Here is a 14,906-nt window from a genome sequence, read left to right on the forward strand (position 1 = left end):
TTCGTGCAGCGGCGGACGCGCGGTACCCGGTCTCCCCCGGTCGGTCTCCAGTAGCTCCATCTGCCTCCTGCTCCTGTGCCTCCTGCTCCATCCGCCTCCTGCTCCATCCGCCTCCTGCTCCTGTGCCTCCTGCTCCATCCGCCTCCTGCTCCTGTGCCTCCTGCTCCTGTGCCTCCTGCGCTGCGTCGGTGTCCCGGTGTGGATCGGAGGATAATATGACTTCCAGGCTCCGGCTCCCTCGGTGTCTCCTGCTCGGCTGCGTGGTGCTCGCTGTCTGCGCACAAGCCTCCAGTGGTGCCGGTGAGTCAAGGCTCATTAGGGCCAATTAGGCGACATCATTCCCGAGCAATTAGCCTGCATCTGCTCCCATCCTCATCCGAGCTCCCTGCTGAAGGGAGACCTCTCCCAAACCTCCATGTAAAGGACTACCATTTAGATCCATAAAGATTGTTTTTCCTAAGGAGCCTGTATAGGATCACACATGTTTAGGTCTTTTTAACCAAAGAGTCAGAAAACCCTTGAAACCATTATAGCAGCCTGCAATCCTCTTTTCAGCATGTATTGATCTTTTTATGATTATAATCTAAATGCTTCACCTATGGGTTTGCCAGAGGCCATGGAGTGCTAATTGGGTCAGAGCTGCTTGTCAATGGGGGGTGTTTAATGATGCCGGAACCTGCAGCCTTTCTCTGTCCTACATTTTAGCCCCATAACTCATCGTGATGGCTCGGAAAAAAATCTGCGGTATAATTCTTTTCCTGCTAATGTTGCATGAAAGTATAAAGGAGGGTCATTCCTGTGATATTTGTCTGCATGTAGCCTGCACTGATTGACTCATGATTAATGTCCATGTGTGTGTGTGGGTGTGGGAAATGATCCATTGCACCACTCCAACAACTCCAAGCACCTGTTCCCACACTCCCAGCCGTTTGCCCACAACATGTCGGGCCTGAAGAGCCTCGTGTAAGATGCAAAGTGGTGCTTGGATCATCAAAAGTGTGCATGAGATGTCTTAATATCCAGGGGGGCCCATGCTGCATGGCTAATGAGTGTTGACACATACACATTCTTTCATATGCTAATCACAGATCTCTTCTCTTCTCTTCTCTTCTCTTCTCTTCTCTTCTCTTCTCTTCTCTTCTCTTCTCTTCTCTTCTCTTCTCTTCTCTTCTCTTCTCTTCTCTTCTCTTCTCTTCTCTTCTCTTCTCTTCTCTTCTCTTCTCTTCTCTTCTCTTCAGGTGACAGTACTTGCTGGTCTCCTAGTATCACTACATGCACAGAGTGTCTAAGAAGTGGACCACAGTGTGCCTGGTGCTTCAAAGAGGTAGGGGTGTGTGTGTGTGTGTGTGCGTGTGTGTGCGTGTGTGTGTGTGTGTGTGTGTGTATACCGTGACAGACATTCAGCGGCATTCCTCAGATGACACACTCTAAAACTTTGATGCTGTCCACAGATGTGAATATAATGTGTATGTTTGAGCTTAGTGGCTGCCCCAGTGTCTGTGTGTTTGTGCCTGTGTGTGTGGGTGAACATTTCCAGCCGCCTGTGATGTTTTTGTATGCAATTGTCTGTGCTTTGTTGGTGTCTGTCTCATAAAAAGTCCATCCTGAATTAGCCTTGAGAAGCTGTAAAGCGTCTCAAACCCACATTAGCAGACACACACAACCTGTTGGCTAGACAGGACCGCCAACATATGTGTGTGTGTGTGTGTGTGTGTTTGTGTGTGTGTGTGTGTGTGTGTGTGTGTGTGTGTGTGTGTGTGTGTGTGTGTGTGTGTGTGTGTGTGTGTGTGTGTGTGTGTGTGTGTGTGTGTGTGTGCCTATGTGCGTTTGTTTGTGTGTGTGTTTTCAGACTTCAGGTGGTTTCCCACCCTATGAACCTTAACCTTATCTGACATCATTAAGCAGGGCTGTGGTGCTCACTGGTGTGTGAAAGCATTCAGACCCAACCTCTGTAACCCCCTTTACACACACACACACACACACACACACACACACACACACACACGCAAGCAAGCAGTCAATATGCTCGCTCACATCCTGACACTTTCATTTAATGCCAGCTCAAGGGGCAAACTGTGTAAGGAAAGTCCCAGGAACTTTCTGACATTCACAGTTTATAGCCACAGGGATTTGCACAAACACATCAAACTCAGACAAGCTTTCAGGTTCAGGATTTGATTACATTTTCAGCTACATTTTCAGCTCGTATTTGCTGCTTTGTTCTTGGGCTATTTCTGTTTGTAATTCCAATTATTGGCCCCATTTTATTCCCTTTCTGTTTCATCTTGTTGCACATGTCACACTCTTTAAATGGACTCACACCAGTCAGGCCTGTGACATATAAACAGACTCATATAATGGTCAACTTTTATGTGCAGCTATTTTGTTTGTGAGTGTTTGTCACAGACTTAAGGACCAAAGGTCGACAATCCACTGTAAAGCTGCAAAGCACGACACTTAAATACTTAGCAGCTGGCTATTAGGCGGTGGTGAGGTCATCGGCAGTTTCCCAAGATTTATTCAGCACATGGCCGATCAAATTATGTCCGGCTTAAGAAAATAGCCAAGTGCCCCATCAAAACCAGATCTCCCACTTGACTCTTATTTACTCCAATTAGACCAAGTCTATTTAATATATTTATATAATTTGATCTATTTAATAATTCTCTTTTGTCTGCTCATGTTCCATTGCTTTATTACTATTTTACTGAATTTAAAATAATTTATTAAAAAGTGCTGTAAATAAAGGTTATTATTTATGTATTTGTTTAGATTCATCTCCCTTGTATTCAGTGATGAGATGCACAGGGATTAGATGTACAAAATTGAGTCAGCACTCATACAGGACAATCCTTCCCAATATTCTAAAATGATGAGTCACCTTAAATTGAAAGTATAATGGTTATGTCATCATTGCAAATCAATACAAACATTGTAAAAATGACAGAAAGAGAAAATGAAACCATAGTGACTAATGCAGTGTTTGTTTGTGTGAAAGGAACCAGTGTGTTTCCTAATAGATTTAGCACTCTACGTTCTCTACAGAATCCAAATATCACGAAATAAAAATACTTGAGAGAAAATGTGTTTTACTGGAGCAGTACAGGGAAATATGAAACTCAATTCTTTGACCCTGAAATAGAAATATTGATTCAAGGAGACATGAGTATTGTACAAATCAAAACATAAAATCATGATATTTGAGTGAACCTACTGTTCATAAAAGCCATATATCTGTCTGCATCAGGAACATTGTGGTTCATGTGTCTTTACTTGTGTCTTCTTCTCTATTTTCTGTTTTATGAGTGTGTTTCTATTATTTGCACGATTTCTGTTATTGTCAATTTGAAAACTGCAAGTACAACATCTTAAAAGATGATCACAGTTTCCACGTGTGACCTCCAGAACTTTCAGGATTGGTCGTTGCCAGGCCATCGCTGTGACCTGCCAGTGAACCTGCTAAGAAGAGGCTGTGGACCGGAGCTAATGGAACAGTCAGAGGTCAAAGTGGAGGTCAATGCCACTGTCGGCAGCACACAAGTGTCCCCAGCCGACATTAGCATCACCCTCACACCAGGTAGATGAGGGACAAACACATTTTCATCACATTCTCTTCAACCTGCAGATGTAAAATCTACAGTTTTTGCACAGTGAGTTTTATATCTTTGTGTGTGTGTGTGTGTGTGTGTGTGTGTGTGTGTGTGTGTGTGTGTGTGTGTGTGTAGGTTCTGAAGCCAGCTTCATAGTGGCTGTGAAGCAGCTGGACCGTTACCCAGTGGATCTATATTACCTGGTGGATGTATCAGCCTCTATGCAGGAAAACCTGGATCATGTAGGTGTTAAACCGCTCAGCTGTTTATTTAAATCTTCCTCTGTTAAACTAATTTTCAGGTTTTAATTTGGGTTATTACTTTAGGTTTACATGCTCTCCATTGCTGCAGGTCCTCTTGTCAACGTCTGAAACGTTTGGTTTTAGCTCCTCTGTCTTTAAGGCCTCCCTCCTGATGAAGACCTGCACAGATTGATCAACGCATGTAGGAAATGTCGGCAATCAATGCCTGCTTTAACTGGCTTTGTTAAGGGGGCGTGCCAGACTTGTCGCTAGGCTTGTATTATGCAAATGTAGGGCATCCTGATGTCGTGTGACGTCACATTGGGGTTTTCTGTGGAGGAAATTACCCCAATTTTAATTTCGCAGAACTTTTACATACACAAAAAAATGTTGACACAATGGAGGAGAGAACATCTTCAGATGCATCATATGTCTCCTTTAAACAACTCAGTGTTTATGTGTTTCACTTGTTATTTTGAAGGAGAAAGTTTATTATACAAAGCACCAACACATCTAAACAGTAATAATGACTTGCTATGAGATGAATGCCCTACATTTTAAATGGAATAGACATTAGAAAAGCTGAGACAAATGTAAATGTACTTATATTGAGGAATATATAAAAAATATATGAAGTTGCAGTTTTGTGGTAATCGTTTTATTCTGTTATATCTAATTTTGATCTTCTGTTATTATCCTCCTATGCACCTTCTTTTCTTTACCCTTATTTGACTTTTCCGTCCTGTTCCCTCCTGCGGTCCAGCTGAAGACAGTTGGCGTTGCTCTGTCTCTTCGTATGACGGAGCACTCCTCGGACCTTTGGCTGGGTTTCGGCTCGTTCGTGGACAAACCCGTCTCCCCTTACATTAATGTGCATCCCTCCAAGATCAACAACCCCTGCAGGTAAGACACAGGATTTGTTTGTTTATCAATTGCTGGAAAAAAGAGCATTCATCTTTTCTATAGAGCTTTTTGTCGATGTTCTTTCCATCAGTACAATAGACCATCAACACTGTCCAAGCCTGATCTCTAATTTCTCAGGAAATTCTTTCTCTTTCTTTATTTAAGCAAGCTGCTCCCATGATTGCTCCCAATTTGTTGTAAGTCATGCAGGGAGACTTATCAGTTGTTGGGGGCAACACTGTTATGACGATGATGACCTGTACTGGGAGGCTGAAACAACACACAAGCTTCTGGCATTTGCTTACTCTGTTTTGGAGCTCTGCATTCCTGAATGATGCAGTTAAAATCCTTTTTTTAGTTGTGCGACTCGCTCTGTCTCCCACCAGTGATTATGAGATCCGCTGTCGCCCGGCCCACGGCTTCCACCACGTCCTCAGTATGACAGGAAACATGAGCGAGTTCACGCGCGTGATTAAACGCCAGCGCATCTCCGGGAACATGGACACACCTGAGGGGGGGCTGGATGCTATGTTGCAAGCTGCTGTCTGCCAGGTGTGTATCCTCAGAGGTCAGGCTTAAAAGACCAAGGTGTGTCAAGCAAAAGAGACGCAGACGTTTCTTGAATATATTGAGAAAAATGGAAGTCAAGCCCAAATATGGTGTTGAGACTGTACATAGGTGAAAGAGGCATTCTTTCTGGGAGAATGGTGACTCAGCATTCAATAGCACAGCTAGAATCCTACTATTTAATGACACGACTTCTGGGGTATGGCAGAAACACACACACACACACACACACCCACACACACACACACAGTTGCTTATACTTCAGCTTCTGAGGCCTTTGAGTCACAGCATGCAGGGGGCCCTGAGTAACCAGTCTGCAGGGAAACACCACGGTGGTCATGAGTCTCGAAATAGACCCTCCATTATGTCAGGCCTACTCCTGCGCTCACTGGGTCTCCTTAAATACACAGACATGCACACATAGACCCAATTTTCTCACAGGGTCGATGACGAGTCACAGACAGAAAGTGAGCGACTCTGTGGCTGTTGGAAGAACATCATCAGCTTTTTCTTTTAATCCGGCTTTACAGAGAGAGCTGATCACCAAGAGAGCTGATGTAGATCAGATGAGTAACATGTTTTAATTGGAATTTTATTACCACATGTGTAAACTGTTTAAATTACGAACTGCGCACAAACAGTATTTTCCACATCAGGTTGTGTGAGTCTAGCATGAGCGATGTGTGGGATAAAGATGACGTGATTTGTAAAACCCGTCTCGTGAAAGCAGAAAAGAGATCTGTCATCGCGTGTGGTTTGATTAAGATGGAGAAAATCAAGATCGCTCACACATACATGAATCCTAATAAGCCAATATCACAGCTCAAAGTTCACCAGAGTTTAACTGTGCACGATGCCCCACTGTGGATTCGCTTTGTCAGAGAAAGTCAACGTTTTATAAGAAACCGATACTGTCAACTTGCGGGTGGAGCTCAGTAGTTAGAAAAGGCCTCTTCAGCTGCAGGTGGCGCTGTGAAGGTGGGAAGGCAGAGAGCAGGGGCGAAGCAATATTAGCCTTTTGCTAGAACCCAGCCACGAAAAAGAGAACGGAAGGTGTAGAGCTAAGGGGTTTTTATAAGCTACTGGAGTTTTAAATTTACTGCTAAACATAAAATGACATGCCTTATTTTCTTTCTGCTTCTCCTTTAGCGGGCGGTAGGTTGGCGACCAGAGGCCAAGCGTCTGTTGCTCCTGATGACGGACCAGCCATCTCACCTGGCCCTGGACAGCCGGCTGGCAGGGATTGTCACGCCTCACGACGGCCTGTGTCACCTGGAGAACAACGTCTACACAGGGAGCACCAGGATGGTGAGCGGACCTGTCAGGGCTGAGGAGTCAGGGTCAGGAAAGCTACACTGAGGACTGAGGAATTTGAAAAGGAGACACAGTCAGTGAAGAAGTGGAGGGAGGATCACTTATTGTTGGTTTACTTGGCTTTTTACTTGTTGAAACCCTCAGCTATATGCACAGTACTTCTAGAAGCTCACCTGATCACACAATTACATAAACTGTGTACATTTCTGAAGGGAAATTGGTTTTGTAGACTTTGATTTTAACCCTTTCAGATGATATACATTAATACAGTGAATTCAACTTGAAGAGAAGGTTCAGTTGTATTTCAGTTTATTGGTTTGTCTTCCGCAGGACCATCCCAGCGTGGGTCAGTTGTCCGATAAGCTGCTTGAAAACTATATCTACTCCATCTTTGCTGTTGAGAAGCAGCAGTACCAGTGGTATGAGGTAATGTCCTACACATGCACCTCGTCTTCTTCCTCCTATCCAGACATGAAACCAAAACTATCCCGGACACAAACACTGGCATCTGGCATGACGTTTCAACTAAATAAAACCAAACATATCAGGAAAATTTGCACTTGAACACAGGTATAAGACCTCCCAATAAATGATTCTATAAATGATTCTATTTTATTATTTGTATTCTATTTGACATTTTGGTTTGATCCATGTCTCATCTGTTAGGATGAGGGAGACAGGTTTTAGGACCTAAGATACATTTATTTGTCCCAAACACATGCACAGACATGCACAAGCACACTCAAGCAAGGAGGGAAATTTAACCTCTGCTTTTAACCCATCTGGTGCAGGACACACATAGCAGTGGGCAGCAATGTACGGCGCCCGGGGAGCAGATGTTGGGGGAGTAAGGTGCCTTGCTCAGGGGCACTAGACAGGGAAGGGAGAATCCTCATGGATTTTTGGACAGATCAATCCAGGTTGTTCTTTTTGTCGTTTCTCCGTGGAGCCGAACCAGAGACAAACCAGAGACCTTTTCTGCCCATAGTCCAAGTTTCTGCCACTAGTCCACAGCCTCTCCCAGCCAGCCACCAGGTGGCAATTGAGATGCTTTGGCTTCACTTTTGGGGAGCTGTCATTTCGTCCATCTCTAAATCTATGCTCTAAATACAGTCTCCATTCGGCATTTTCAACTCTCTCTCTCTACTGTGGTGTTTTGTTCTTTCTGTTATGAGGACTTAATGTAAAGTCATCAAATAATTTCTTTACCCTCATCTCCCTCTCCTTATCTAGGAGTTGGTGCGTCTGCTCCCTGCTTCCTACCTGGGAAAGTTAGGCATCTTCCAGGCTTCAAACCTAATCGAGCTGGTGGTGGATGCATACAAGGTACAGAGCACTATGCCCCTTCTCCTCTTCCTCTGCAATTTTGGAGAGTAACATCTTCCTCGCTATAAGATCCCTTAGTTCTCCCACAGAATAGTATCATACCTTGAGACAACAAAGAGAGGGACAAGGACAAGCAAAAGGTTGGAGAGAGGAGCACAGAATCACAGCATGAGCTGTACGGGGCTCAAAAGTTTTTGAGGCGTTAGTCGGCTGATCTGCTGAGGCAACATGAACTCAGTTTACTTTGGTGCTTGTTTGATCTCTCAGGCTGACTCATAGCACATTCCTTTATGCAGAAGAAGATTCTGAATTAGTGATAATCCGGTGTGTTTCTCCAAGTGACAACAGCTCATACTGTATATCCAGGAGTTTGAAGACACTTACGCAACTTAAACCCACAGAAAATCTGTAGTTGGGAAAACAGATGATTAGAGATGTTTTCAGTCGCTGAAGCTGATAATTACACAAAAAAACAAAACAAAGATGAGAACAGGAGGTTAAGGACGAGTAAGGCCTTCTGTGCATCAGCAAGTATGTGTGTGTGTTTGTGTGCGTGTGTGTGTGTGTGTGTGTGTGTGTGTGTGTGTGTGTGTGTGTGTGTGTGTGTGTCTGTGTGTGTGTGTGTGTTTGTGTGTGTGTCTGTGTGTGTGTGTGTGTGTGTGTGTGTGTGTGTGTGTGTGTGTGTGTGTGTGTGTGTGTGTGTGTGTGTGTGTGTGTGTGTGAGACGAGGCATTTGTGCAGTTGGCAACAGCATAGGCTATAATCTTGCCTCGGGCACAGCGGTCCATTGTTTGCTTCGGGAATCTGCCGAATCCACAGATCCGGGTGCACAGCCACACACATACACACACACACGCACACACACACAAGAGGCAGAGCCCGAACAGAAGCTCGCATTATAATAGCTATCAGATCCCCGTGGAAACCATGTGTCCTAATCATGGACGAATACAAAGATGCTATTTTTGGCCCCACCTCCTTGTTCCCATAAACCCCCGCTGTATGTCAGAATGAAAGCACGACAATGAGGGCTTTCACAGGACATGTGACAACTTTAATTAATCAAAGTTTCAGTTTATTCACTCCTTCAGATTAAAATTTAAACTGCCACTGTTCTCCCTGCTCTATTTCATCCCATTCCCATGCACCCAGGATAAAACGCTGCAGGCTTTAAATAATTTCTTGGATGTCAGGTTGTAACTTTGATGTTGCTTCTTCGTCTCTCTCCCCCCTCACTCCTCACAGAGGCTGCTGTCAGAGGTCGCGGTGTCAGTGTCATTGGAGGACGAGGCAGTCAGCAGGTACTGGGTATCTGTGTCTCCTCTCTGTCCTAACGGGTCCACTGCCAAGGACCAGAGCTGCTCGGGGGTGCAGCCCGGCCAGACGGTAAAGACACAAACATACATTCAGTACACACATGAGGAGTAAGACTTTATCTTAACGTTAATCAGATTTACTTATACAGAAATCTTTGAGTGGAGATCCCGGAGAGGACATTTATTGGTTGGATTGGATTACTTTGACACACAGAGACTTCCCTGAGAGCTTTACGTGACGGACAAGATTTGGTAAATAATCCGAGTTGAGCGGATTACAGGCTGTTTTTAAGTGGAAAACATTTTCACGTGATTTCATGACCTGTTTTGTCCTAAAATCCCTACTTTGCCTTATATGAGGGAAAAACAAATTTATGTTTAGAAACAAGCTGCTGGACATCCACTGAAACGTCCTGCATACTCTTCAGAGCTTTCTTGAAACTTCTCGGCACGACACAGGAGCTCATTTGGGTATAAATTGGGGTCTCAAATTTTTCTCTCTGTTCACTCCCCAAACTGCCTGTGAGACTCCTCTCCTCCTTAACCTTTTGGTACTCTTAAACACAGAGCTGCTGAATCACTGCTCCACAGTTAGTCCATTGTGCGAAGTGAATGGAGGGCAGCCATTTAATCCGTGGGTGGATTAAAGTGAATTATAGAAAGTACTCACATTTACCAGAATTGTGATAAAAATCTAGAAAAAAGGCCCAATTGCTGGTTCAAAGCTTTGGCACGCACAATTTACCCCGTAAACCACATGAACAGAATAATCATTCAAATGAAGTTTGAGCATTTAAGAGTTAAGATTTTGCAATGAGATGTATGTAATGTCATTCCTTTGGATTTACCACAGGAGTTTCAGGAGGAAAAATACAGCTTTACACTTTGCTTGAGTCTCCTATTTTAGGTTCTCAGCAAACTCTTGGGAAAGAAATGGTTGTTAAATGATTTAGGATTTAAGGCCTAAAACGGTTCTGTTGGTGTTTTTACTTCACTTGAAGATCACTCTTTCCCCTTTTTGACAGAGACAACATTTAATTACGTATTTCATCTGAATACATAGAACTTATACAAAGATGGATGACAGGACTGTGAAGCTAAAGCCTCTTAATTGTCCTGCCATATATAAATCCTGTCTCCTCCATGTTAGCGGATTGGACCAAACTAATGTGTTTTGACTATCTCATATCTGCAAAATATACACATACTGTAAATTGACAAGAATAGTAGAAGCTGTTATTCACGTCTTTGTCTTCCCGCTCAGGTTTACTTCAATATCACCATCGGCCTGCGCTCGTGTCCTGATGATGGCGAAGATGAAGACGTGCGAGTCATGGTTCATCCATTGGGTTACAATGAATCCACTGTCGTTAGGATTCACTCTAAATGTCGCTGCAGTTGTGGACCAACAATGCGCTGTCATGAAGACAACCAATCACCGTGCACAGGCACCCAGGACGCAGCCAATCAGGAGCAGAGGCCAGACCACGGAGATTCAAACTGGATATGCAGAGCTGATGGGTCTGATGTGGACTGCAGTGGTCGGGGGGAATGTGTCTGCGGGAGGTGTGTGTGTGAAGAGAGCAGGCTCGGGACAGTATACGGGAAATACTGTGAGAGGGACGACTTCTCCTGCCCTTATGAAGGGGGACTTCTGTGTGGGGGTGAGGGGGACACACTTATGTCAAGATATTAAAAAGTACTAATGTGAGCATTTTTGATGATACACACGCATAGGCTACATTTTTTAATCTCCGTTTCCCTTCGGCCTCTCTCTGTCTGTCTCCTCTCAGGACGGGGTGTGTGTGTCTCAGGTGAATGTCTGTGTGACGACGGTTGGACTGGTGAAAGCTGCGGTTGTCTGGTCTCCACAGCAACCTGCCAATCAGCCAATGGCTTGCTATGCAGCGGGCAGGGGAAATGCGTGTGCGGCAAGTGTGTATGTGACGACCACCGGTACTCTGGGGACTTCTGTGAGAAATGCCCTGCTTGCCAAATCACCTGCCAATCATACGGGTACTTGTCCATTTCTGTTCCCCACCACAAAGCATTATGAGAGCTTTTACAGAGATAGTTCTATTTGAATCTATTGCCTCTTTCTAACAGGAAGTGTTCGGGCTGCAGCTCTTCACAGGCTCTTGCACAGAGAGAGGTGGGACTCTGCAACAACACCTGTACAACACTGAGGGGCTACATGGACAATACTTCAGGTAAAACCAGTTTAACCAGTGTGATCTGATAATCATAGACTTGAGCCAGCTTCACATGAGCACAAGACCAGGTGTAACACACACACACACACACACACACACACACATAAACACACACACACATGCTTTCATTCAAGGTCACTTCCGTTGCTACCACTGCTGCACTACTGCACTCTAGTGTATTTGAGTCAGCAAGACCGCTGTCAGTGTTACAGCTGTATTTTACATTTCCCCTCAGTTTCCAGTTCACTTTCTTGATTTGAACATCCACACACACATCCATCCACAACCACACAAACACACACACACACACACACACACACACACACACACACACACACACACACACACACACACACAGACACACACACACACAACTTAAAACCCACTACTACACACACATGCCCTGGGTTACACACACACACATTATTCCACATCCAAGTTTAACAGTTCATCCCCGCCCTCCCAATTTTTGGAACAGCACTCCTCATTGTCCCCCTCTCCGCCCCCTTACATCCCCCTAGTTCACCGCCCCCCTACAACCAACGGGACCCTCTCTTCCTGCTCACGCCCACCCCTCCTGGGTGCTGCAGGAGCCAGGTCTCCATGGTGACCGTGTTACAAAATGACGGAGCGGTCTTTGAGCTCTTTGTGCGGAGCGATGAGTCCGTCATCCACACATGCTCTCCAACAGATACACAGCGTGCTAACCATTCAGCACAGCACCCCCTGGCACAGCAGCCACTGAGCACAGATGCTGATGTGTAATTGTGTTTATTTTGTCTTCTGTGGCACGTTAATCATGTCATGGCGCCTCACATTTATCTCGTCCCCCTCAGGAGGGGGCTAGACCTCTAGGTTGGAAGCCAGTGGCCTTAACCACCAAACAATATACAATATAATGTAGTTTCAACCAAACCAGCTAAATCAATTGTCACCTCTTTATTAACAACTTAATAAGGACATTAGTAGCAATTTGTCATTATTAGATACAGAGTCCATTTTTCTATGTAGCAAACACTTTGATGGTCTTGATGATCGAAGTACACTCACTTTAAAGACGTCTGTGCTTTTACTTGTGTGTGATAAGGGACCGGATTTGAGTAATTTTAAATCATTGAATGTTGTTATTATCACTGCTAATGTTGTTGAATATAGATTGTTCATGTGGTTTCATTAGGGGTTTGTTGGGCCTCACATTTGTACCACTGCTCCTGTTCAACATCTATAGAGATATATTTAGTAAAGGAGAACACTTCGTCCTTCACTGTCTTCAAAGTGCTGTTTGAGGATTAAAGCCTGAGTGTCTGGTGCTCTTGTGTATGGATGGGGTCAAAAGGAATCTCTGCACCAATCCTTTATATTTCAAATATAAGCATATTTTAGTGTGTATTTTAAAGTAACGTATATGTGTGTCCAGATTCCTAACGACCTTTAAAATGTGTGTCTTTGCAGAGTGTACGAGCAACAGCCGGTTGGTGGGAACGTTCCTCAGCGTGTGTGCACTGACGGTGCTCTGCGGGCTGGTGGTGGTGGCCGTCTCCCGCTTGCTTCTACAGAGAAAACGTGGCTGGTCACCAGGGGGCACTGCTGAGGACAGAGTTTATCACTGCACTGGAAAGGTTAGCTCTCAAAAGTCAGGAAACACTGGAGGTGGTCATCAGCTCTGCAGGGTTTTAATGAGGCGCTGGGTGAAGCCCATGGAGCCCTAAGATGCTTGAGGGACCCTCTAAATTCTTTGGATAGTTTCCCCAAAGTGAACTCTCCGCTAAAAACAGGACGGAGAAATCTGAGAGTGCTGTTCAAGGTACAGCTGTATTTCACATTTCCTCTCAAATCCCAGCTCACCATCTCCAGCATCCAGATTTGTGACTTTACAATGATGTACAGCACCTTTGAGAAGAAGGAGAAAATGGAAATTTGAGCAAGAGTGAGCTTTCTGGACACGTGTGTGCCTAAACTTGTTTGTTGTGTTTTTAAGAGTTTTAAGTGGAAACTCCTCAGTTATTGTTCCCTGCAGATCATCTTAATGAGCCCACAGATCATAGACTGGTCACCGTGTTTCCACAGTAACGTTACACTCTCAGGGGACATGTGCCTCATAATTTACTCGAACTGGAAGTTGTAAAACTCCTCACTTAGGGTTCCCATAATGTAACAAACAATCACCATCTATTTCTAAGGTTGAATGTTTAGGAAATCCATTTAATATGAAGGAGCACTGCAGTGATTTTATGTCAGATTAATTTACGAGTCCCTGTGACGACAACACCTGCAAAGACAGTTGTCTGAAAACAATATTTATCTCCAACTGAAAGCAACTTTGTAACCCTGGTTTGTGCATTGGGTTTTTAACACTGAATGCAATGGATATACTTTTTGCATCGTCAGTGCACAGTATTTTTGGTTCTCACAAGACCAGCAATTGTACAACCACCTCGAGTTGTCATATGATGAAGTTAAAAACACAGAAACCTTTTCCAACTCCCCCTCCGTCTCACATAAATGCAGCTTTGTAAAAATGTTCCATTAAGTTGCATTATGGGTTCATTGTAGGACTCTGTCTTCATGGACTAAAGTTTTTTATAGATTTTTACGTTTCATGAGTCCCCATGTTTATAGAAGAGCATTACTAAACTTAGTGTGTGTGTTGGTGGTCCAGGTGCTACTAATGTTGTGAGTCACATTCGGGGGGATGTCTTCAAAAATCTAGTCCTCATAACGTAAATCATAAAATGTCCTAAGACATGTTTTCAGGTTAGGTTAAGATTGGGTTTAGGTTTAGGTTTAGGTTTAGGTTTAGGTTTAGGTTTAGGTTAAGGATAAGGCTATGGTTAATATAAGGGTAAACTATTAATTATGGTTAAGGTCTCCAGAAAATTAGTGTAAGTCAATGTAAGGTCCTCAGAAGTGTGTGTGTGTGTGATTATTACTGACGTTATATTTCTGTCACCCTCCAGGACTTGTCCTACATTCCAACAACCAATGAGAAGACAGTTACCTACAGGAGGGACCAACCACCTGACCGCCCTTTGGAGATGCACATTCAGGTTCCCAAGATGCCCCTTGGTGACCCCTGGCAGTACTAGGCCGAGGTCAGAGGTCCCGGCCAGAGGGAAGGTACAAGAGACTAGAAGGAGAGTTGGACTAAAAGACTTCTCTTCTGTGTCTGAACCTTCATAAAACTTCAACCAGCTGTATGTGGAGACACTGATAATGGTTAAAAACTATAAACTGCCCATGGTCTCTTAGACTGTGTAACGAACGAGGCCAGTATTCAGGAAATGGAGATGAAACTTCGAGCACAAGTCCCCCGACCTCTTTTTCCTCTGTAGCAGCAGCAGTGAGGCTTCTTCTCCTTCTTTAGGGTACAGAACGATCAGTTCGCACTTTTTTAGCCACGAAAATCGCAATTGTTGCTCTAATTTATGGGCCTGT

At 44.2% G+C, this 14,906-nt stretch overlaps 1 protein-coding gene across 1 annotated transcript; it reads left to right on the forward strand.

The window, feature by feature from the left end:
• The first annotated feature begins 215 nt into the window (after window positions 1-215).
• Window positions 216-14,656, forward strand: itgb8 (integrin, beta 8). Its single transcript, XM_061093245.1, has 15 exons — window positions 216-300; window positions 1,239-1,324; window positions 3,415-3,577; window positions 3,726-3,832; window positions 4,596-4,735; window positions 5,122-5,287; window positions 6,452-6,610; window positions 6,947-7,042; window positions 7,850-7,942; window positions 9,188-9,328; window positions 10,523-10,922; window positions 11,052-11,274; window positions 11,365-11,468; window positions 12,924-13,090; window positions 14,429-14,656. The coding sequence occupies exons 1-15, from the start codon at window positions 216-218 to the stop codon at window positions 14,555-14,557; spliced, it is 2,259 nt and encodes a 752-aa protein (XP_060949228.1). The 3' UTR covers window positions 14,558-14,656.
• The last annotated feature ends 250 nt before the right edge of the window (window positions 14,657-14,906 follow it).

The sequence above is a fragment of the Limanda limanda genome, chromosome 19 (genome assembly GCF_963576545.1).
Source record: "Limanda limanda chromosome 19, fLimLim1.1, whole genome shotgun sequence".
Lineage (NCBI taxonomy): Eukaryota > Metazoa > Chordata > Actinopteri > Pleuronectiformes > Pleuronectidae > Limanda > Limanda limanda.